General features: G+C 34.1%; 2 protein-coding genes and 1 long non-coding RNA gene across 7 annotated transcripts; 1 reads left to right on the plus strand and 2 right to left on the minus strand.

Moving 5' to 3' along the window:
- Window positions 1-4,724: 4,724 nt before the first annotated feature.
- LOC110883729 lies at window positions 4,725-6,373 on the minus strand. Of its 2 annotated transcripts, none has more exons than XR_002560605.1 (3): window positions 6,084-6,373; window positions 5,701-5,881; window positions 4,725-5,150 (listed from the first exon to the last, which is right to left on the minus strand). XR_002560605.1 is itself a non-coding variant. In XM_022131385.1 (3 exons), the coding sequence occupies exons 1-3, from the start codon at window positions 6,124-6,126 to the stop codon at window positions 4,807-4,809; spliced, it is 618 nt and encodes a 205-aa protein (XP_021987077.1). In that variant the 5' UTR covers window positions 6,127-6,373; the 3' UTR covers window positions 4,725-4,806. The 2 variants fall into 2 exon arrangements, 1 of the variants encoding a protein (XP_021987077.1); XM_022131385.1 differs by having other exon boundaries at window positions 6,034-6,373.
- Window positions 6,374-8,013: 1,640 nt separating this feature from the next.
- On the minus strand, window positions 8,014-19,304 carry LOC110883715 (serine/threonine-protein phosphatase 4 regulatory subunit 3). Its single transcript, XM_022131381.2, has 23 exons — window positions 18,947-19,304; window positions 17,137-17,217; window positions 16,949-17,048; window positions 16,783-16,867; window positions 16,628-16,677; window positions 16,018-16,097; window positions 15,881-15,940; window positions 15,673-15,772; window positions 15,513-15,590; window positions 15,369-15,433; window positions 15,216-15,284; window positions 15,052-15,129; window positions 14,854-14,949; window positions 13,691-13,761; window positions 13,527-13,604; window positions 13,324-13,417; window positions 11,659-11,754; window positions 11,394-11,575; window positions 10,723-10,837; window positions 10,512-10,643; window positions 9,684-9,874; window positions 8,861-8,962; window positions 8,014-8,775 (listed from the first exon to the last, which is right to left on the minus strand). The coding sequence occupies exons 1-23, from the start codon at window positions 18,992-18,994 to the stop codon at window positions 8,391-8,393; spliced, it is 2,436 nt and encodes an 811-aa protein (XP_021987073.1). The 5' UTR covers window positions 18,995-19,304; the 3' UTR covers window positions 8,014-8,390.
- Window positions 19,305-19,471: 167 nt separating this feature from the next.
- LOC110883703 lies at window positions 19,472-22,451 on the plus strand. 4 transcript variants are annotated; one of them, XR_004864302.1, is made up of 5 exons: window positions 19,472-19,999; window positions 20,397-20,494; window positions 21,393-21,627; window positions 21,707-22,149; window positions 22,259-22,451. It is a non-coding gene; the product is annotated as an uncharacterized LOC110883703 (long non-coding RNA). The 4 variants fall into 4 exon arrangements; XR_004864301.1 differs by lacking the exon at window positions 22,259-22,451 and having other exon boundaries at window positions 19,483-19,638; window positions 19,746-19,999; window positions 21,707-21,847; XR_004864300.1 differs by lacking the exon at window positions 22,259-22,451 and having other exon boundaries at window positions 19,477-19,999; window positions 21,447-21,847.
- Window positions 22,452-23,448: the final 997 nt, after the last annotated feature.

Consider the following 23,448-nt stretch of genomic DNA (forward strand, 5'->3'; position numbering starts at 1 on the left):
TTGGGTATAATTGGTAACGGATAGGGGTGCAAACGAGCCGAGCCGAGCCGAGCCCGAGCTCGACCAGGCTCGAGCTCGAGCTCGTTTAACATATGAAAGCTCGAGCTCGAGCTCGGCTCGAATGTAATTTTTCAAGCTCGAGCTCGGCTCGGACTCGACTCGTGTAGTATTTATTAATTAATTTATATTAATTATAATTATTATTATACATATAATTTAGTTATTTTTTTATATTTATATAAATGGTAATTATTATTATATAAATATATGTTTAATATATTAATAAAAAAATATATAAACAAAAAGCTCGATTAGGCTCGCGAGCCGCCTCGAGCTCGATAAGCGAAGCTCAGGCTCGGGCCCGTTTACTAAACGAGCTTGTTTTTAGGCTCGAGCTCGTTTAAGCTCGGCTCGTTCGAGCATTTTTTCGAGCCGAGCTCGAGTAGCTCGGCTCGTTTGCACCCCTAGTAACGGATTGAGTTATGGAGTGAAGGCGTTTGACATCCATAAAACTAGTCATTGTTTGAGTTGTGATATATTTTTATAGTCGTCTGAGTAATTAGTTAATGCATATAGCCAGATGTTACGCGACACCATGCGTGGCCGCTTATTACCGCTTTACCTTTACCTAGTGTCTCTTTCCTTATTCAATAAAGTGCTTGTTTTGATATCCATTGTACGCAACTGTACTATCGTATCATATGTATCACATTTTTATCGTGTGTCATCGATAAAATGTAACTGGTTGCTTTTTATGCCTGAACTGATAGAGCCAGTGGCGGCTTTGATGGTGTGTGGGGAGGACCTCCGCACAAGGCCCGCGATTTCGAGGGGCACGCGATTTTTAAAAAAATCCGATATATATATGTTATTTTTTTAAATAGTAAACACATACTAATTCCAATATAGGCCATTTGCAAATCATTTTTTATGGTTTAGAATTTAGTGCACTTGGCATTAGGTTTATTGATCACAAAACTAATTTGATTTTTTAAATAATAGTAAAATATTCCGGAATGACACATTTTTTCAAACTCGAACAGAGTACGTGAATTCTCAGAGACGTTTCTAGATAGAGCAAATATAGTGGGAAAGGTGGCCACAATCACAATGCTGCTTATATTTCACTTTGCTACTGGAATGTGAATTGAACACACTAATACAACCACCATAAGTGTATTCCAACAACTTTTATGGTAAACTTTTTGTTAGCGTTCATACATTCTTGCATTTTGATATATTAATAGTGTCTATAAGTTGTTTTTGGACCTTGTTAAATTAAAAAATGGGGTTAACGATATAATGCAACATTGAAGCCTACAGCGCTTATTTGTAATACATTTTTCCCCAATAGAGAGGTATTGTGAGAGAATACCGAAAATAATCACTTTCGTAGAAATTTATACCTCATTAAAAAGACCATGCTCTTTTTGCTCATTTGCATTGGTTGTATCATTAATGGGATAGGGGAAGGTTCATTTGAGAAGAAAAATTAAATTAAGAAGAAAAAGAACAAAGGGTAAAAATGTAAAACATTAAATAGTTTTTCTCTCAACTCATTTATTATTATCTTTGACTAATTAATTATTCATAAACACTATCATCCTCCACACTTAAGTTTTTGCTTACACACATCAAAATTTATCCTACACGTTTTGAAATTTATCCTACACATATTGAAATTTATCCTACACATCTCGTAATTCGTCCTACACATCTCGTAATTTATGCTACACTTTAAATTATATATAGTTTTTCTTTTTTTGAAAAATATGTTTTTTTTTTTAAAATAAGTTACAAATTTAATGTAGTTGGCTATTAAAAAGGAAGACTACCAATTAATGATCCATCTAAGTTTACCAATATACACTTACACTAATATTAAATGCAAAAATTAAATTAATGAAAATGAAGCATTCTTATTGGTTGGAATTTCTTCTTTTTTATTCTTACAAAAAATTTCTTCTCATTTGAACTCTCCACTAATGGGATATATATATATATATATATATATATATATATATATATATATATATATATATATATATATATATATATATATATATATATATAGGGGATCGCTAAAATGAAAACCACCTCTAGTTGTAAAAACCATGAGAACCACTTTATGGCCCTTAGATCAACTAAATGGATGGATGTGATTAAAAGTAATTAATATTAAAAGCTTTTTGTCTTATTATGTCTTTAATATTATAATCCAAAAGGGTATTTAAGTAAAATAACTCTATTTTGTCTTTTTATATATATTAATTTTAAATTACCTTTTTTGTCCTATTCATTAATTACTTTTTATTACTTTTATTTTTTAAACATAATTTCTTTATTAAAAACATTTTTAAATTCAGATTTTTTTTAAAAGATTTTTATACTTTTTACAATTTAAGTTTTACGTTAAACTTTTTACGTTTTTTTGACGCGCCATTTTTAACGCGGTTTTTTAACGCGCCGTTTTTTTTACGCGTCGTTTTTCAAGCGTAACACGCCGTTTTAACGCTGTTTTTTAACGCCGATTTTTACGCGCCGTTTTTCACGCGCCGTTTCTAACGCGCCGTTTTTAACGCGCCGTATTTTAACGCGCCGTTTTTTAATGCGCCGTTTTTAACGCGCCGTTTTTAACGCCGTTTTTTAACGCGCCGTTTTTAACGCGCCATTTTTTAACGCGCCGTTCTCAATCGGCGTTTTTTTAAACGCGCCGTTTTTAACGCATCGATTTTTCAACGCGCCGTTTTTTAACGCCGTTTTTTAACGCGCCGTTTTTTAAGGCCGTTTTTTACGCGCCGTTTTTTACGCCCCGTTTTTCACGCGCCGTTTTTCACGCGCCGTTTTTTAAAGGCGTCGTTTTTCTCAATCGGCGTTTTTTTTAACGCGCCGTTTTTTAATGCCTTTTTTACGCGTCGTTTTTTACGCGCCGTTTTAACGCGCCATTTTTTTAAGTCGTCGTTTTTCTCAATCGGCGTTTTTTTAACGCGCGGTTTTTTACACGTTTTTTACGCGCCGTTTTTCTGAAGTTTTTTAACGCGCCGTTTTTCCACGTTTTTTACGCGCCAAATTTTTTACACGCCGTTTTAACGCGCCGTTTTCCGAAGTTTTTTAATGCGCCGTTTTTTTGAAGTTTTTTAACGCGCCGTTTTTCCGAAGTTTTTAACGCGCCGTTTTTTTTACGCGTTTTTACGTGCCGTTTTTTCAAGCGTCGTTTTTTTAAAACGGGCCGTTTCTCCACGTTTTTTAATGCGTCGTTTTTTTACACGCCGTTTTAAACGCGCCGTTTTTTCACTTTTTTTAACGCGCCTCTTTTTGTACACTTTTTATGTTTTGCGTTAAAAATTTAAACTTTTGTTGGTTCCTAAAATCACTTACGTTTTACGTTAAACTTTTTACGTTTTACGTAAAACTTTTTACGTTTTACGTTAAAAGTTTAAACTTTTTACGTTTTACGTTAAAAGTTTAAACTTTTTACGTTTTACGTAAAACTTTTTACGTTTTACGTTAAAATTTTCACGTTTTACGTTAAACTTTTTACGTTTTACGTTTAACGTAAAACTTTTTACGTTTTACGAAAAACTTACGAAAAAGTTTACGTAAATCTTACGAAAAAAATTTACGAAAAAAATTTACGAAAAACTTACGAAAAAGTTTACGTAAAACTTACGAAAAAGTTTTTACGTTTTACGTAAAACTTACGAAAAAATTTACGTAACACTTTTTACGCTTCACGTTTTTACGTTTAACGAGCCATTTTTACGCCCCGTATTCACGCCCCTTATTTACGCGCCGTTTTATCAACTGGTTTTTAAAGAACCATTTTTTACGCCCCGTTGTCGCGCGTCGTTTTACGTTTTACATTGAAGTTTACATTTTTACGTTTTACGTTTAAAGTTTACGTTTTACGTTCTACAAGGTACATCAATTTTTTTTTTACGTTTTACGTTAATAAGTTTTTACATAAAAGTTTTCGTTTTACGTTTTACGTTAAAAAGGTTAGATTGTACGTTTTACTTTAAAAAGTTTACGGTTTACGTTTTACGTTTTATGTCAAAAAGTTTACGTTTTACGTAAAACGTAAAACGTTTACGTTTTACGTTAAAACGTTTACGTTTTACGTTTTACGTTAAAACGTTTACGTTTTATGTTTTACGTTAAAAAGTTTACGTTTTACGATTTAAGTTTACGTTTTACATTAAAAAGTTTTTAGATAAAAGTTTACGTTTTACGTAAAAATTTTATAGTTTTACGTTTTACGTTAAAATTTCTACGTTTTACGTTTTAAGTTTACGTGTAACAGATTTTTCGAAAATCGGGGCAGAGTTTCCTCTGTTTTTGGACAATCCCGACAACTAAGTGTCGATTTTTTTTTAATACAACAATAAACCAATCACAATTATCAATATACATAGTTTTCGTCAAAATGTCAAAACATAACAAATTTCTAATCAAATTCCAGAGAAGAGTATGTTAAAAAGTTTACATTTTACGTTTAAAAGTTTACGTTAAACTTTTTACGTTTTACATTTTACGTAAAACTTTTTATGTTTTACATTTTACGTAAAACTTTTTACGTTTTTACGTATTGTGTTTTGTGTTAAACTATTTACTATTTACGTTTTACGTTTTTACAGAAAACGGACAGAGTTTCCTCTATTTTGGAATAAGCCGACAACTCAAGTTGTCGTTATCTTTTCAAAACTCAACAATTTTCAACAATATAAACACAATATATAAAATATCTATCAAAATGCCAAACGTAACAAGCCACTAAAGTATCGGTTCAAGCTCGGTGCACGTTAACTAAATAAAATCTAAACTTATGTAATAATAACTAGCTAACAAATTGCAAGACCCGAACCGAGACCGAGCCGAAGCTTGACTCGAACAACTCTGAATCTGACCCGGTTTGACTGAGCCGCCGACCTGAAGCTTCCGAATCGGGTTGAACCAAACCTGCACCCACTGACCCGAAACTCGCCCCACGGCTGACCCGAACAAAAACTCGAACCATACTTGAGTCTGGCCTGAAACCTGCCCCCCTATATATGAATCGCAATTGACCATTCCAGCACAAAACATCTCTGCACCCCTATATATGAGTCGTTGTCTTACAGGAAGCACAGACGATAACTTACCATCTGAATCTGAATGTTCCAAACCCATTCACAAAAAAAAGGAATTAAGCGTGCATTTATGTATACTTTAATAGAAATTTCAAATCAATTTCAAATCAAGGAATTAAGCATACATTTAGACCATGGGGTATGATGGGGCTTGGGTTGGGGGCATGAGTTGACACGTGGAATTCGAACCCCCCACCGCCTAGTGACGTGTTCGTGGGGTATGGCGGGGCGTGGGTGCACTGCTTGGGTTTGCAGGTTATTAAAAAAATTACAAAAAATTTAAAAAATTCACACAACATTTATATAAAAAAAACCTAAAATTCAAACCCACTATGACATGGCGGTGGACAACGAATAGGAGGCCGCCACATCGGATCTCAAGTCCGCCCCACACCCGGCTTCAAACCCTAAGCCCCAAGGGCCACACCCCAACCCAAGCCCACCCAGGGTGGTGGCTTGAGCGTTTTCCCCCAACCCAAGCCCCATACCCCATAGTCTTATGTATGCTTTAATATAAATTGCTAACTCGTCATATTGAAGTTGAGCTCAGTTAAAGCAGAGAGTGCACAACCTCTAATGATTGGCAAAAGTGACGAATAAACCCCAGTCGGGAACGTTTCACCAAGAAAAAACCTTGAAACAAATGCACTAAATGCAGGTTCACCACTTTTGATAATGTGTGTAAATGACACGACAACTTTTGACATACTTATAGTAGCTGCCACATGTCCAATTGTATGTGCTAAAGTAACCTGCATTTAAAAAAAATCCCATTTAGAACAATGTTATGAAGCAAGATTTTAAACACCCAATTCGGGTGACGGCCACTTTTTTTTCTAAATCATAATCAAGTTTAAGTGTTTTAGATGAGGGTCTTGGTGCAATGAAAACCCCCAAAACATACTGGAGGTCTGCCGGAGCTGAATCCTCGGTGAGAGAGAGAGCATATCTTACTAGAGAGAGAAACACCCTTCAATGGCATCCCTGCCGCCGGCATCCCACCGCCGCCGTCATCTTTCTCATATCCAGGATTGGGCGGTGGTTGGTGGTGAACGGGGTGGCAGTGAACAGTGGTTGGTCGTCCCGGAGGTGTGGTGGTGGTTTTGTGACAGTTGGTTGGTGGTGAACGATGGTTGGTAGTGCCGGAAGTGTGGTTGACGGAGGGGGAGGGGTTGCAGGTGGTGAACGGTGGTGGGTTACTTCAGATGAGGAGATGAAGAAGCTCTTCTATTTTGAAGAATTGAAGAAAGAAGAGAGAGACAGATATAAAAAGGAGGAGAGAGATGGTTGCATTAAATGGAGAGAGAGGTGGGATTTGACATTTGGGGTAAAAGACCAAAATACCCTTTTAGTTGGCATAATTTGATTGGTTAAGAGTGGTTCTCGCGGTTCTTACAACTGGAGGTGGTTTCTATTTTAGCGGCTCCCTATATATATATATATATATATATAGGGTAGGGCTAGATAGAAAACCCTATATATATAAAAAACCCGAGAAAACCCAAGCTCCCGACATTTTTTTTTTTTTGAAAAAAATAACACATGTAATATACATGTTTTTAAGACTTTTGGGCCAAAAAAATCAAAAAAGCGCCGAAGGGATATTTTTTAAAAAAAAAAACAAGTTTCAGCAATTTTCAGCGAAATTCTGTTTTTTTTGCTTAACACGTGTTAGGAGCTGAAATTTGTTTATTTTTTTTAAAAAAATCCCTTCGGCGCTTTTTTGTTTTTTTTGGCCCAAAACACTCTAAAACATGTATATTACATGTGTAATTTTTTTCAAAAAAAAAAAATGTCGGGAGGTTGGGTAAAAATGGCTTCCCATTTGGGTTTCCAAAGTTTTCTAAGAATTTTAGGGTTTTTTATCTAGCATTATCCTATATATATATATATATATATATATATATATATATAGAGAGAGAGAGAGAGAGAGAAAGTATAATGTACAAAACGCCTTAACCTACATTAACGTACGCGACCAGATATATAACGTGCGTAATTATTTTTTTGACCATTTCAACGTGCGTGATTATACTTCCATGCGTGATTATCACTTCTCATGCGTGATTATCACCAAAAATCTGATCCCATGCGTTATTTTGTGTCCCATGCGTGATTATTGCCTAATCCGACGGTTTACAGCGTCGCGTACGTGAAGTACGATAACGCGTAATGTATGTTAACCGCACTCTATATATATATATATATATATATAGGGCGATCTCTAATTCTCTATACATGAGCTTCAAATAATTTTTTTTTAAATATCGATTTTAATTAAGGATCTTCTATTCTACATATTCAGCTCGTACATATTCAGCTCGCGCATATAATGTATATATGTGTCGACACTCGGGGGACAAAAGTGAAAGTGCACTAATTTTAAAATTATTTTACTAATTTCGTGAAAATAACGTTAAAAGATGCTAAAAGAGGGAATGGTTAATCATGCATCATGTGGCGTTGATAGCCGAAAGACAGGGAGTACATGCACTAATCGACCTTTGTCTTGATTGCTTAGTGTAACATGCCTTATGTCAAAGGCTTGATGCAAAAGACTTGAAACACCATAAGAGCTTGAATCAAGACTTGTAAACTCAAAAGACTTGACACCAGCTCAAAACACAACCCAAAAATACTTGAAACACAAACGTAGCCAAACATCGTAAGAGTTGGAATCAAGACTTCATAAACTCAAAACGCATTAAATTTATATCTCAAACTCATTTGTGTACTCCAGTTTCTTAATAAATCAAAACGAGTTCAAGAACAAATGAAACTCGATTCGTTTGCAACAAAACTAATTCTACAAAGTAGGTTTATCATCATCAATTTAAAACAACAAATGCACATAAACACCAAAGATTCATGGTCAAAAGAAGTGTTTTGGCTTGTATAACTGAATCAAATCTTAGTAGAATTTTCTCAGTTTTTCTTTTAGAACTTCAATGTACAACATATACTCTCCCAAAAAGGGAGGATTCTGCCATTTTGACCCACCATTCTTCCTTTTACACACAAACTCAACACAAAAACAGTTCAGATAGCTAAAGAGAGTCCATAAAATCAAGGCAAAATTTGTGAGTTAACTTTAACTTATACAGAGGGTTTGTACAAATGCGCTAAAAGCATCAAGAATAAGTAACCAACCCGGATTCTTGTTAAGAAACTGTTTCTCATAAAAGTTGTCCAGGTGGCAGCATAGAGCTTCTTGAGCCACGTAGTTTCTTACATCTACGGGTCGGGCCATCAGATTGGCTTCTAAGTGCCCGTAACTCCTTTTTCTTCCGGAATTTTACTTGTGTGGTTACTATTCTCAGATGGGCTAACCACCCCATTCTTTTCATGACCCGTCGTTTCATCAATGGCGGGTGTACTGCTTGTCGGTTTTTTAGACGGTAATGCCGCATGACTTAAAGTTGAGCATAATGTAGCAAATAAACTTTCTTTTGATTTAGGGTTTTTCCCTACTAGACGATGTTTTTTAACCAAGTTGGGATCTTCTTTTGCGGCCATAAGTTTTCTTTTTAATCTAAATTCTAGACTTTTTTCGTCTTCTTCGAGTTTTTCCGACTCTTTTTTCGGTGGTGGTTTGTAGTCTTCATCATCGTCGTCGTCTTCGTAATCAACTAGCCCACCACCAACCCTTGAGCATAGAAACAAATTTTAACCGAGATAAACTAATAATGTCAAACTAAAGGCTATTAATTAATAATTATTAAACTAAATACCTTAATGACGGAGAGCTGGCATCGGTTCCACTCGATGAAACGGGTTTAGCGCGTATCTGTGTGGTACGAGGTGTTGATGCGGACGCCGAATCTTCTTCGTCACTGTCGACGTACCGAAATTCAGCCAAATAAATAGGTCAGTATAGCTTTGAGTCAAAAGGGGTAATTGTGTATAAATCAAAACGGGTCGTTTGTCCATCGTTTTACTTATGAATATGAATGATTGATGTCAAATATGATTTTAAACTAGATTATTTCAATAATAATCTAAGAGTAAAATGCCATTTTCGTCCCTGAGGTTTGGCCGGTTTTGCGACTTTCCTCCAAAGGTTTGTTTTTCCGCATCTGGATCCAAAAGGTGTGAAATCCTGCTATTTTCATCCGGATCGTTAACTCTGTCTATCCATTTTTCTCCATTAAGTCAGGGGTATTTCCGTCTTTTTTATTAACTTAAAGGGCAATTCGGTCTTTTTGCTTTATGTACAAGCATTTAGCATAAATAATGTACAAGTGATTAAATGACCGAATTGCCGTTTAAGTTAACAGAAAAGACGAAAACACCCCTGACTTAACAAAGAAAAATGGATGGAATTAACGAGCTGGATGATAATGGCAAGATTTCAAACCTTTGGATCCTTTTGGATCCAGATGCGAAAAACAAACCTTTGGACGAAAGTCGCAAAACTGACCAAACCTTAGGAACGAAAATGGCATTTTACTCCCAATCTAGTTTATAAAAGGTAATTTAAGAGGTTCTATCTTCTATGCATAAATCATACGCTTTTAAAGATAATGGATTTAGAAAATAAAATGGCAAGATTACCTATCCTTGTTAAAATAATCCTCCTCTTCTTTCTCCAAAACACGTTCTTCTACACGTCTTCTAGAATCTTCTTCTTTTTGGGTCTGATCGTATCTAACTTTGAGAGATTGAATGGACGGTAAGCTGTCAAATTTGACCAACCGATCCCAAAATGTTTCAACTAAATACTTTAGTAGTATCTTCAAATTTTCCTGTATGAGGTTCATTGTGTTATTAAACATTTAAACCACTTCTTACCAACCATATGCCATATAAATAAGGCTGCAAATGAACCGAACGTTCAGCGAACAGTTCGTGAACTGTTCAGTGGGAAGTTTGTTTGTGTTCGTTCGTTTCGTAAATGAACGAACACAAACAAGAAATTTTGTTCGTTTGGTTAAATGAACAAACATGAACAAAGGCCACATTCATTCATTTACGTTCGGTAACGTGTTCGATAGTTCCTTATTGTTTTTAGTTTTTATAATTTATTTAAATGCTTCGAAATTCCGACAAATATCATATTTAATAAGTATCAATCTATTATGTATTCTGTTCATGAACGTTTGTTTGTGTTCGTTTGTTTCCATTTGTGTTCATGAACATTCGTTTGCGTTCGTTGCCTAAAATTAACAAACGAGCGCGAACACGTTTATTTCCTTAACGAACGAACACGAACATAAAATACCGTTCGGTAAGTGTTCCGTTCATGAATAGTCCGTGAACACATATATTCCCTTCACAAACGAACACCAACAAGGTCTTCATGTTCGTTCGGTTCGTTTGCAGCCGTACATATAAATAATTCAGAACATAATAATAAAATAAAAAATAAGAAAGTGAATATACCTTACGGATATGCTCAAAAAGCTCAAGAACTGCAGAGTTCAATAAATTATAGCGATTTCCATTACTGACAAAAGCATCAATAATCGGTCTAAATACGTTGTTTTTAGCAATATAACTCGCAAGATGTTCATCCTGTAAAATATGATTAAATTATAATTATGTCATGAAGTCGATTTCGATGGAATTCCAAATGCAGAAAACATGTACTTACATTATGTGAGATTAACGTTCGAATAAACCGAACAGCTGCAACTACAAGATATTTTTCCCTTCTTCGAGTCAGATATAAAACTTTATCTAAAACACCGTTAAGCAAGAAGTTGCACCTGCAAACCAAACAAGAAAGTTACATTCATATACATGCCAAACAGTAGCGATTTTAAGAGTATTGTGCATTTTACGTCCTTTAAGTTTGACCCAAATTACAGGCGTTGTCTTTTAACTAACGAAGTTACACTGGATGTCCTTTATGTTACTGTTTTTTTTTATCAGGAGGTGTCACTTCTCCCTAACCTAGTTAATTATTTCTATTACCTTTTAACACGTGCCACTCACATGAGGGCATAACGGTTATTTTCTCTCAATAACTAAAACAAAATTAAATAATAATAATATATATTAACAACAAAATGAGTGACAATGACCATTATGCCCTTACGTGAGTGGCACTTGTCAAGAGTTAACAAACAAATTAACTGGGTTAGGGCAAAAGGACGCCGTCTGATGAGAAACAGTAACATAAATAACAGCCAGTGCAATTTCGTTAGTTAAAGGACAGCGCCTGCAATTTGGCTCAAACTTAGAGGGCATAAAATGTAATTTACTCTGATTTAAGTGATCATTTCATTATTTAGGGGTCAAATAGAGAGAATATTGGAGTACTTTATTCTATAAGGATGGTGAAGAACGCAGAAGCATAAAAGATCGCATATGTTCAACAGTATTTCCGGCTTTGCACTCGTTTGAGATCCATGATTTCTGTTTATATTCTTGCAAGATGATGTTATAACATTGATTAATTGGTCCAAGTGCCTCTCGTAGAAGATTTCAACGATCGCTTCTCTCTGCAACAAATTTATTACAATGTAAGTCGAACCGTAGAAGTCGAAAGAATATAAAATGAAATGAAGTACGTAATAACTGCCACCTGTCCAGCTGAAGAAAACGAATCTAGAAGACTTCGAATTATTTCAAGAAACTGGCAATGCATATCATTCCCGAAATCTGTAAGCATCCCTTTCACCTGTAAAAAAAATTCCCGTGTAAATAACAATCAAACTACAAGAAAAAAGGTCATACGGGTTGAAACTTGAAAGTCACCTAAACTCCTAAAGTGTATTTTTTAAGCAATCAATAGCGGTGCTATAGCGGTTAGCGGACCTCAGGGTGTGTAGCGGTCCAAATATCGGTGGCCTATAGCGGTTCCGCTATAGCGGTACTATAGCAGTGCTATAGCGGTGGCCTATAGTGGTTATAGCAGTAACGGTGTTTGATTGTGTTAATTCTTAAATTAAATACTTCAGAGTTGCTATTCGTATTTGATTTGCAACAGGTTTTTGATAATGGAATGATATTACTATGGATTTTGATATTACTATTAATATTTTTCAAAGATATATTTATATATATATATATATATATATATATATAGGGTAAGGATAGTGTAAAAAGGGCCTAAAGTGTGAGAAGTGTAAGAAGTGTATTATAACACTATATATAATACTATATAACACCATATAAACACCGTATAACAATATGTAACACCATATAATACCAAATAACACTATGTAACACAATATATCATTATATAACAAATATAACACTATAGGTTGTCTGATAGCATGTCTATGATAGATGTATAGTGTTATATTTGTTATATAATGATATATAGTGTAACATAGTGTAATATGGTATTATATGTTGTTACATATTGTTATACGGTGTTTATATGGTGTTATATAGTATTATATATAGTGTTATAATACACTTCTTACACTTCTCACACTTTGAGCACTTTTTACAGGATCCTCTACCTATATATATATATATATATATATATATATATATAAATACATAAATTATCCATGGTATGAAAATTACCGCTATATCACCGCTATAACCTATATATCATATAGCGGACCTTGACCGCTATTCGATTTTGGACCGCTTTAACTGCATAGTTTTTTATTGCCTAAAACACCCTAAATCATCTTATTCAAAATAAAACTTAAAAGAGTAAATTAATATTCAAAATAAAACTTAAAGAGTAAAATGCCATTTTCATCCTTGAGGTTTGGCCAACTTCGCAACTTTCGTCCAAAGGTTTGTTTTTCCGCATCTGGATCAAAAAGGTTTGAATTTTTGCCATTTTCATCGGCCCGTTAACTCCATTTATTTTTCTCCGTTAAGCCATGGGTATTTCCGTCTTTTTTGCTAACTTAAGACACAATTCGGTCTTTTTCACTTTATGTATAAAGACAGAATACATAAAGTGAAAAAGACCAAATTGGCCCTTAAGTTAGCAAAAAAAATCCGGAAATACCCGACTTAACTGAGAAAAATGGATGGAGTTAACGAGCCAGATGAAAATGGCAAGATTTCAAACTTTTTGAATCCAGATGCGGAAAAACAAACCTTTGGACATAACTGACCAAACCTCAGAGATAAAAATGGCATTTTACTCTAAAATAAAACTTAAAAATCAATAACTACTTAAAAATGAAACAAAAAATGGTTTTAGGTCAACACAACACAACCTAGCCCGGCCCATTTTTTCGACCTCTAAAAATACCATACATGTTGTCTCACATACCAGAAGGCCGAGTAACGGGACACCTTCTTTCCGACTAACATAAGAACGTAACATGGCTGGATCCTGGTTCACAGAAAACATGAGGATGTCTGTCCTGCATCCATAAGATTTTTTATCTACCAAAGTATTAATTTAATTCGCGTGCCACTTACAATAAATTAAATAAATAAATAATAACATTGAGTTGTACACAAATTGATTACCCAGTTAGTACAAGCTTCTTATCGTCACTTTGTAATATATTGGTAATGACACCATATAGGTCTTCATTCACTAGATCTCTATACGCATATAAACTCAAACCCTTATTAGAAGAACAGGATTCGCTACGTTTAATAAAAAGGGAATCAATATACAATATACATACCTAAATAATCGGAGTTGTTGGACCATTTGCAAGCTCTTGATTAGGCTACAAAACTCTTGTAAGAAAAATACCTACACATTGACAAGCATATGTCACAAATAGCAGTGACAAAAAGAGTCGTGAATGTAACATTAAAGATGCGAGTCTCTTGATTGTGCGCGATCGCAATCGATTGCTCGTATATCGTCCTCGGTCCTCCCGTAAATACAATTAACGTGTTTTCATTACTACTACTGAGATGTGTGTTATTATCCGAGGCTAATAGCTAAACTTTGAACAAGATATAGGGGATGATCATGAGAAAACTAAAAAACTCCACCAAAAAAAAAAAAAAAAACCCTTAAAAGACACCCAATTTTTTTAAACATTTTTTGGCTATAAACCTCATTGGTATTACACATGTGCGACGCTACAAAAAACCTAATCCCCACCCCCAAAAAAACCTAAACCCTAAAATTACCCCCCCCCCCCCCAAAAAAAAAAAAAAAAAAAAAAAAAAAAAAAAAAAAAAACTTAAACCTAAAAAGTAACAGTTTGTGAAACAGTCCTAAACATATAAACATATTAGAGCATCCACAATAAGGAAGACCAAAAACACTCAAAACATGCCTAGTTAGCTGCCACATCTAAAAAACACTCATTCTTCAAAAACATCAAAAACCCGTCTCCACATCATCACCTTTTTTTAAAAACTTCAACAAATAATCAGTCTGTAGTCTATATCTATATAATATATATAAAAGAACAAGGGGGCCCACCGTTAGGTTGTTTTTAGTCATTTTTGTAGGGAAAACAATTCATAAAAACGCAGCACATAAACAAGGTGCACAATAACTAAAAATGGACGATGTGGAAAACCCACAATTGTGAAATGAGAGTAGAAGTCCTTAAAATTAGGTTAAAATGATACACAGGTAAATACAAAATTACCCTACGACAAAATAGTTTTATTGATGCTCGTGTGGACAGATTATCTAAACTTGATTTTCGGACCTCTATATGATCAGAAAATCAGAAGCAGTATACGTTTATGGTTTATCCGATCTAACATTAAAATTGATCAATACGGCTTAACGTCAGAATAACCATGTGAGCAGTCAATAATGAACATAAAACTTCTGAAGAACTTCAATAATAAAAAGCAGCAAGAAGCGTAAACTTACCGAATTTCTTTTGGAATCAGGGGACGTAGTAGGAGATTTTAACTTCGCAAACAATTCCTTAATAAATGTGGGATCATCTTTCAATAAAGTGACAACCTGACCAAAATAAATAGATAAATAGATATTGGATAAATACAAAAAAAAAAAAAATCAAGCCTATAGCAAATAGTAATAAATACTAAGATATTACATACTAACCATTCCATTATTTGAGTGAATCATAGAATTAAGGCTTGCAATCGTAGCCTCATCCAAAACCCTAGGCAGCACAGCATCCTAAAAATAACATACATGAAAATTCCATAAAAATAGTTTAACACTGGAACCACTAGTAATCTAGGAGCACAAATTACAGTTCTAACCTTCAAATAACCGATTCTGTATGTCTGATGTATCTTTGACAAAGTTAGGTTATCTTTAATTGGTATGGCCTACATGAGTGAACACTGAAGTTACGTATTCAACTACAAAAAGACTAAAAGAACATTCAATAAGTTAAAGGTAAGAACCGATACCTCCTTGAAGACAACGTGTTCTTTGAGGATGTTTCTATGATTGACATGAGGTGTTTCTAGGTCATCTGTAGACCCAACAAAAAGCAGTTGACCATAAGTCAGCTTTCTAAAGAAAGACATAAGGAATTTAAAACAGAAACTTACATTCAAGACATCCAATAATATCCATGATTAAATCGTCGCCGAAAATTTTCTCAAAGATTTGCGGACTGTTGAGTAGAACTGCAATAAGGAAAAATAGAAACTCATTAACTTTAGAAACGAAAAATGTGAAATTAATTCTTGAAAATGAACGGGTATTAACTGATCCCTTTGACAATTTTGTATATCATGTGAAGGCCTTCCTTGTTTTCCAAATCTTCACATACTCTAAACAAATCCATCAATTTCGGAAAGAAATTTTGCTGCTCACGTCATTGATAAATAAATAAAGATTACTATTAACTGTAATGGAAATTTATCAATACAATTGTTATATTGTTTTTGTGTAATAACTAATAATAATAGCACACCTCATGCAGTATGAGCTCCGTTACACATAACTGATCTGTAACACTACTGTCAACCACAACCTGCAACACAAAAACCAATCAACACCATACAAAAAATAAATAAATAAATAAATAAAAACATAAAGTCAACTCTGAACCTTAAGTATTTTAGGAAGTGTTGACAACTCTACTGCAGGCAACTCCCGTAACTCATTGTTCGTTCCATGATATGTCTCATCTACAAAAACAAATCAACTCACATGTCATCTTGAACATTAATATCTAAAATACATTTTATAAAGGGTAGAATACTATTATGGCCCCTAAGGTTTAGTCAGTTTAACCCTTTCAGCCCAAAAAAGAATCTTTGGACATATCAGACCCTGAGGTTGCATTTTGTAACGATTTTGGCACCTAACGCTAACTTCGTTACTTTTTATGTTAGTGTAAGAGTATTTTGGTCCTTTTACACCTCATGGGTTCTTTATGTAAATTTCAATTTACAAAGTTTTTTTTAATGTAAGGAGCTACTTGTATAATTTACTGTTTACATAAACAACCCTTGAGGTGTAAAAGTACTAAAATATCCTTACACTTAACAGAAAAAAGTAACATAGTTAGTGTTAGGGGCTAAAACCGTTATAAAATGCAACCTCAGGGTCTGATATGTCAAAAGATTCATTTTTGGGTCGAAAAGGTTAAAATGACTAAACCTCAGGGACCAAATAAGTAATATACTCTTTTAAGGATTAAATCATAAATACTTACTGCGGATAGTGCTAAAATGCAGATTGCGCTGCACATTGCATATATTATCCCTGTGTAAAACAAAATGTTAACTAATAGTCTAATACAATAATCATATGAATAAAAAAATACTCATAACGAAAGAAACACATAAAAAAGGTCGATTTATTTAGTACCATATGTACGAGCAGCCTGTGGTCTCTTGAAAGCTAAGAGCTAGTTCACTTGAATACTCAACATCCCGCCATGAAATTATTGTGTCTGAATATGACATGTAATAATCTCATAAAAAAATGTCTGTGAAAACTACTTGAAATGCATTAATGAATTAAAAAAAGATACCTTCTTGCTTCCGATATATATCATCGGAGCAAATACGGTGCACAAGCAATGTTTCATTGTCTTCTTCATCAATGACAAACAAGCTCAAATCTTCAGACCTCTATTGTATAGACAGAGAGAAAATTGCGTAAGATAAATTCAGAAATAATTTTTTTGTCAGACGTACAAAATGAACTTTAAAAAAAGACCTCAAAATAGTCAATGGTGACATGGCCTGTCCCTTGATCATCCCACTTTCCATCATCATTGAGTCGGTATACCTTGACACGCTATCGTTTATGATATTCAACGGTCAGTATGAATTGCATATGGAATACATTTAATATTATCGATCACAAAGAACAGTAAAAAAAACTAGAGGTATAACAATATAAGCAAAACAACATCCGTATTTTTCAAATATTATCCGTTTCAGTACAATGATTCTTCTTTCTTAAAATACCTTCTGTTAGAATTTTCATAGTCGTGTACGCATATCCCTATACTAAGGAACACTTTAGATCATGGATACACCTCTCATCATCAAATTGATGTTTTCGTTTACTAAATTTGGAGCGGAAACAAATAATGTATTAATTAAATAACAATAATATTGTGACTTAAGCAATAAGGCACAAACACAATTATCATAAAATTTACTACTAATATGCTCCAAAATCTGTACTTAAACTTCTCAAAAACCAAGACTGTCATTGAGCTCATAATTGTCATAAAAATCTTCTTCAACTAGAGTAACAAAATCTAACAATAAAAATTCAACTAATTTCACATAACAACCAACTCAATTCACCCAAATAATCCTCAATGATCAATATACAACTAAATTAAACAACCGAACCTGCATCGAACTGTTCGAAGCAGCCAACTTTTCCGGTGCTCCCATCACAACTCAATTACGTCAGCAAATTCTCAAACAAATCGCAACAACAAAAACTATAACCATACCATACTAGTCTTACTAACATCAATAATCAACCTAATTAACCTACTTCCCAATGTAGATACAACTAATTTCACATAACAACCAACTCAATTCACCCAAATATCTTAACAATCAACAAACAATAACCCAAAATCACCTCCAAAACACAACAAAAACTTCAACGCAATAACATAACCAATTACGTTAATTACGTCAGCAAATACTCGAACAAATCACGACAATGAAAACTATAACTATACCATAACAGTCTTACTAAAATCAATAAATACTCAACATAAGTTACCTACTTCCCAGTGCAAATTCAACTAATTTCACATAACAACTACATCAATTCACCCAAATATCTCCACAATACACAACAACAACTTACATCAACAAATAACAAACCTAAAATACCTTCAAATCAAAACAATAGCATCAACAACAAAATTAAACAACCGAAGCTGCATCGAACTGTTGTTAGAAGCAGATAGCTTCTCCGGTGCTCCCATAATTACTCAATTACGTCAGCAAATACTCAAACAAATCGAAACAATGAAAACTATAACTATACCATAGTAGTCTTACTAACATCAATAAATACTCAACCTAAGTTACCTACTTCCCAATGCAAATTCAACTAATTTCACATAACAACTACATCAATTCACCCAAATATCTCCACAATACACAACAACTTACTACCTTCAAATCAAAACAATAGCATCAACAACAAAATTAAACAACCAAACCTGCATCGAACTGTTGTTTGAAGCGGCCAGCTTCTCCGGTGCTCCCATAATACTCAATTACGTCAGCAAATACTCGAACAAATCGCGACAATGAAAACTATAACTATACCATAGTAGTCTTACTAACATCAATACTTACTCAACCTAAGTTACCTACCTCCCAATGCAAATTCAACTAGTTTACACAACAACTAACTCAATTCACCCAAAAAAATCCCCAGAATCAACAAACAATAACCCAAAATCACCTCCAAAACACAACAACAGCCTCAACACAATAACATAACCAACAAAACTAAAAGAAAACAAATTAAACAACCGAACCTGCATCGAACTGGTGTTAGAAGCAGCTAGCTTCTCCGGTGCTCCCATAACAACTCAATTACGTCAGCAAATTCTCGAACAAGTCGGAACAATACGAGCCGTGGTAAATTGGGGGTGAAATTAGGGTTTTGTGATGTGAAATTGAGAGGAGGATTAAGAGGAAGAAGGATGAAAGTGGAGGTAGAATAGAGGAATGTAATAAAGTAGAGAAATTGGAGTACGAAGAAACCCTAAATCGCCATTGACGTTGCAGAAAAGCCCTCTTTTTTTTCTCTCTCTATGTTGTATGTTGTTCTTGAATGAATGCTTTTATTTTCCCTCTTTTGTGAAAAAGTTTCCGTGCTCGACTCTGCTTGCTTGCTGATAATAATAATAATAGTAATAATAGTAATAATAATAATAATAATAATAATAATAATAATAATAATAATAATAATAATAATAATAATAATAATAATCTCTACTATAATAAAGGAAAACTTTTTGATCCTAGCTGTCAATCATACAAGCCTTCACCTTTATCTTCATCTTACGTGTCAACCCAGGGATGCATATATCCAAAATAAGAAGGGTCAAAGCTAAGAAGCATTCTTCCCAGCTTGATTGAATCTATATGAAGTAAAATTAGCGGTCAATTGGCTTCCAAAAGATTCAAATTTTGAATCCCATCCATTTCTTCAAACAAGCAAACGGTGAGATCACTTTTAGGGTTTCTTGCTTCATCTCCTCTTTCCATTGCCATTTCCTTTTTCCCATTGCCGATGCTTATCTTATCTTTTTACTTCTCTGAAAATTGAAGCCGTCTGCAAAGAGAGTAGCTGAGAGATAGAGAGGGAATCCAAAAGGGAGAGAACGACAAAGAGAGAGAGAGAGAGAAATGCGATGGTTCTAATGAACGGATCTACTTTGTATGCCTGAAAATCGGTGACCCTTGGTGGCAACAGTGATGCAGAAACTATCGTAGCAGATGGAATCAAGACCAAATGGCAACGGTTTTGGGTTTCTAGGGTTCTGTCCGTGCCGACGCCATAGAAGAGTCCGATAATTACAAAGGTGAGAGTTGATTTTAGCCGTATTGAGTGTTTCGCATTATGTGGTTACGAATATGTTGTAAATGTTCAGATTGTTTGGGGACAAACTAATCATATTCGGTAAAATGGGGCTTAGCCGACTGGTAAAACCCACCCCTGTAAATCAGTCTGTCATGTGTTCCCAACTTGGCAATCACATTGTTTTCTTTATCTTACGACTTTCCTGTTTAAATCAACTTTTATAAGAATTTTTTATTTTAATAGCATTATAACTTGATACATTCTGTGCTAAAACTGTGGGTTGTGGTCTGTCTGTGGTAAAGTGGGTGTTGTTTAAGTGCCTCAATCAGTTTTCATTTCACTTTTATGATTATTTGAATGTTAAGATTATATGATTCATATTTGCATGTTGCTTAAAGAAATCGAAGGAGAGAGGTTGTATGGCTAAAGAGCGGATTAGCAAATTGCCACTCTGTGACGTCGAAAAACACAGTTCTATTCATCATGACCTTACTAGGTATACAAAATTAATTGATGCTTTTGCTTTTCGTATCTGTATAGTGAAACTTGACATTACATGGTTGTTTGAATGTGATTTTTTAATATTTAAACTTTGAGTTTTGTTCAAATATCTTGTAGGTTCAACACTTTATATAACTTAGTTTGGTTTTCTTGCAATATCACAAGGCTGCACCTTGAGTTGGTTTTTGTGCAGAATATATATTGGATTTTTTTGGTAACATTGTAACTTGTAAGTTAACATTAAAGAAGCAACTTTATTGTATTTCAATCATTGCCACATTCAACAGAGGTTATTCAATGTAGGAAGCATCCCATGAGGTTGCCATGTAATGGCTACCCTTCCTTGTATTGGTACTCGTGAAATGGGTTTTCTATAGGTGGCCTAAATTGGGTAATTGTTAAACAGATCAAACGGGTCTTCTTAAAGTTCCTCAATGGAAGAATATGGAATTTAGAATTGTATTCCTAAGATATTAAAAATAAATAAAACTACATAGTAACTCAGTTTCAATTTATAGGTTTCTTGAACTGCACATCAATTTGGATGTACAGACCGATAATTGACTATATATGTCATAGGGGTTAGTTATTGCATCTTTAGTGGTAATATTATTTATGTATGTGATGATGTTTATTAGATGCTTGGGGAATTGGGAGCTTTAGGTTTGGATATTGAGGTTTATGGCTAAATTAAATACATGAAATAGTGAGTGTTTGCACCTACTTTAGAAAGGCATTTCAGGCATTGAAAGCTTTAGGGTTGAATGTTGAGGAAAATGGCCAGCGAGTTATGAATTTGGTCTATGTTTCTTCTATGATAAACTGAAGTTGTGTCTATTTAGGCTAATATTTTTTACACCATTTGACTGATAATGTGTTGTTTTAATTGAAAGCCATAGGCACAACTTCAAATCAAGTTCTAAATCCAATATCTTATGACATGTCAGCATACCAAGTGGACTCCTCAGGTCCTCCTTGCTTTGTGGGACCCATGCAATCGCCGGACTCGGCTTATTTATCTTCACAAATCGTATGTCAATATCTTGATTCTCGATGGAGGAAGACGGCGTAAACAATGCTTATTGTTTTGTGAGATAAACTCAATAAAAGCCGAATCTATTGCTAAAGGTTAAATCTATTTGTACACAACAGATAATTTATTTTTGACGGTTTTAATCACTTTTTTTTCTTTACCTATTACATGCAGGTAAAGTTATCATTAGGGTAATTGTGTAAACAAATGGTTATGATTTATGAGGACATCAACAAAATAGAAGCTGACTCTATTGTCGCCGGATAAATTGATTTATATGCAACCATTAATCTAATTTGACGTTTTTTGTCCTTCTTTTTACTTCGCGCGCTGGTAAAGTTATCATAAGATACATTATTTAGTCATAGAAAATCATCTCCACTATTGTAAAAGTATGAATATTAAGTATTATTAACAATCATGTATTATAAAAAAACTTGGAACATTACCAATCTTGCTTAACTATACTACAGTATAGTATTGGTTACTGGTTATTGTTTAACATGTACCTTTAACGTTAATAATTTTTACCCTTTTTGGTTGGGATTGTTTGTTGTCGCCGATATGATCAATGTAGGAATTCGCAGATGATCTGACTACAAATAAACCATTGGAAGGTAATATTCCTTAATTGTTTGAATCCGATATTTCCTCCTTTATTGTTTGGGCTTGTGTATTGATGATTTTCCCGTTTTTACCTTTGCTCAAATGGGTTTTCTTTAGCAGCGTTTTTCAGGTTAGTTAAAGAGTTGTTGTCAAGAAGGCAAAATCATAAGTAGGCGACGTTGAATATCAACAAAAATCTATTGTAATTATACATGTAGTGGCCGTAATATTTTGTAATAGGTACAAAATTCCCAAGGCATGCGCGACGTGAAAAGTTTGTAACACACATCCGTTATATTTTTTTAATGATTCAGCTTGCAACTTATGTAATTTAAATTGATATAAAAATAATCGGTATGGATTCATTATATGTCTAACTTTTGAAAACATGTTTTTTTATTTTATTTAATGAGATAATTTGATTAATATAAATTAATTTTTTCTACCCGGGAAGCTCCCGGGTGATAACCTAGTAATAATAATAAATGAAAAAATATTGTGGGGATTTATGTAAAGTAGCCCTAAAGTTTCAAGTTATTTAAATTTTAAGATAGTTGATCCTCGTATTTCAGGCGGAGCATTCTTTATAACAACTGATACGAGGCATCTTTATAACAACTGATACAAGGCTGAGGCATTCTTTATGTACTTGGTATTACTAGAATGTGAGATTTCCCTCACGCGTTACAAACACACTCATCATCCTTGAATACGTTTGACTATGAGATTTGCACTATTATCTGAATGGCATTGGAGTAATGGTTGTTAAACCCAAATCATCCATCGGAGTGGTGGAATTGAATGGTTCAAGTTGGACCGCTAACTGGTGTACTAAATGGTTTTTGGACTTGGTGGTTGAACGAGCAAACAGCAAACCAAGTCGATCGTGATTTAACGTATTGGGCCATGTCGCACCAAAATTGGTTGAAGACATTTATTGGATTTTGATTTATAAAGTTTGAAATGAAAAAACTTGTTTGTTTGGACAACATAGGACAAATGAAACATTTATTAATAATATGTTCTAGTCTCTATATTTGAACACCGTGGACCCATAATAGATGTTAAATGGTATAATATCAACTTATATACCGTACTAATTATGATATATTGATGTACAGTAGGGAGAACTCGCACATTACGACAGCGCTAATAATTTGCAATGTTGTAATCGTTTTTCGTTTGTTTATCAATTATTTAGGTTTTGTAAGTTTTGAATTACCTAAAAATATTTTCAATACATACAAACGTAAGGTTATATGTCGGCGGGAATAGTAATGATATGTGGTTGGCCCGGCCAGCTTTGTTTT

Source organism: Helianthus annuus, chromosome 1, assembly GCF_002127325.2.
Source record: "Helianthus annuus cultivar XRQ/B chromosome 1, HanXRQr2.0-SUNRISE, whole genome shotgun sequence".
NCBI lineage: Eukaryota > Viridiplantae > Streptophyta > Magnoliopsida > Asterales > Asteraceae > Helianthus > Helianthus annuus.

Excerpts from the sequence above, each read along its gene's own strand:
- LOC110883729 (XM_022131385.1), bottom strand. The coding sequence starts at position 6,126 with ATGCCGGCGGCAGGGATGCCATTGAAGGGTGTTTCTCTCTCTAGTAAG. Across the intron at positions 5,882-6,033 it reads TCAGCTCCGGCAGACCTCCA|GTTACTTTAGCACATACAAT; the intron begins GTATGTTTTGGG and ends TTTTAAATGCAG. Across the intron at positions 5,151-5,700 it reads ACTTTTGCCAATCATTAGAG|ATTCAGATGGTAAGTTATCG; the intron begins GTTGTGCACTCT and ends TGGAACATTCAG.
- LOC110883715 (XM_022131381.2), bottom strand. The coding sequence starts at position 18,994 with ATGGGAGCACCGGAGAAGCTAGCTGCTTCTAACACCAGTTCGATGCAG. Across the intron at positions 15,591-15,672 it reads CAAAATTGTCAAAGGGATCA|TTCTACTCAACAGTCCGCAA; the intron begins GTTAATACCCGT and ends TCCTTATTGCAG. Across the intron at positions 14,950-15,051 it reads TTCACTCAAATAATGGAATG|GTTGTCACTTTATTGAAAGA; the intron begins GTTAGTATGTAA and ends TATTTTGGTCAG.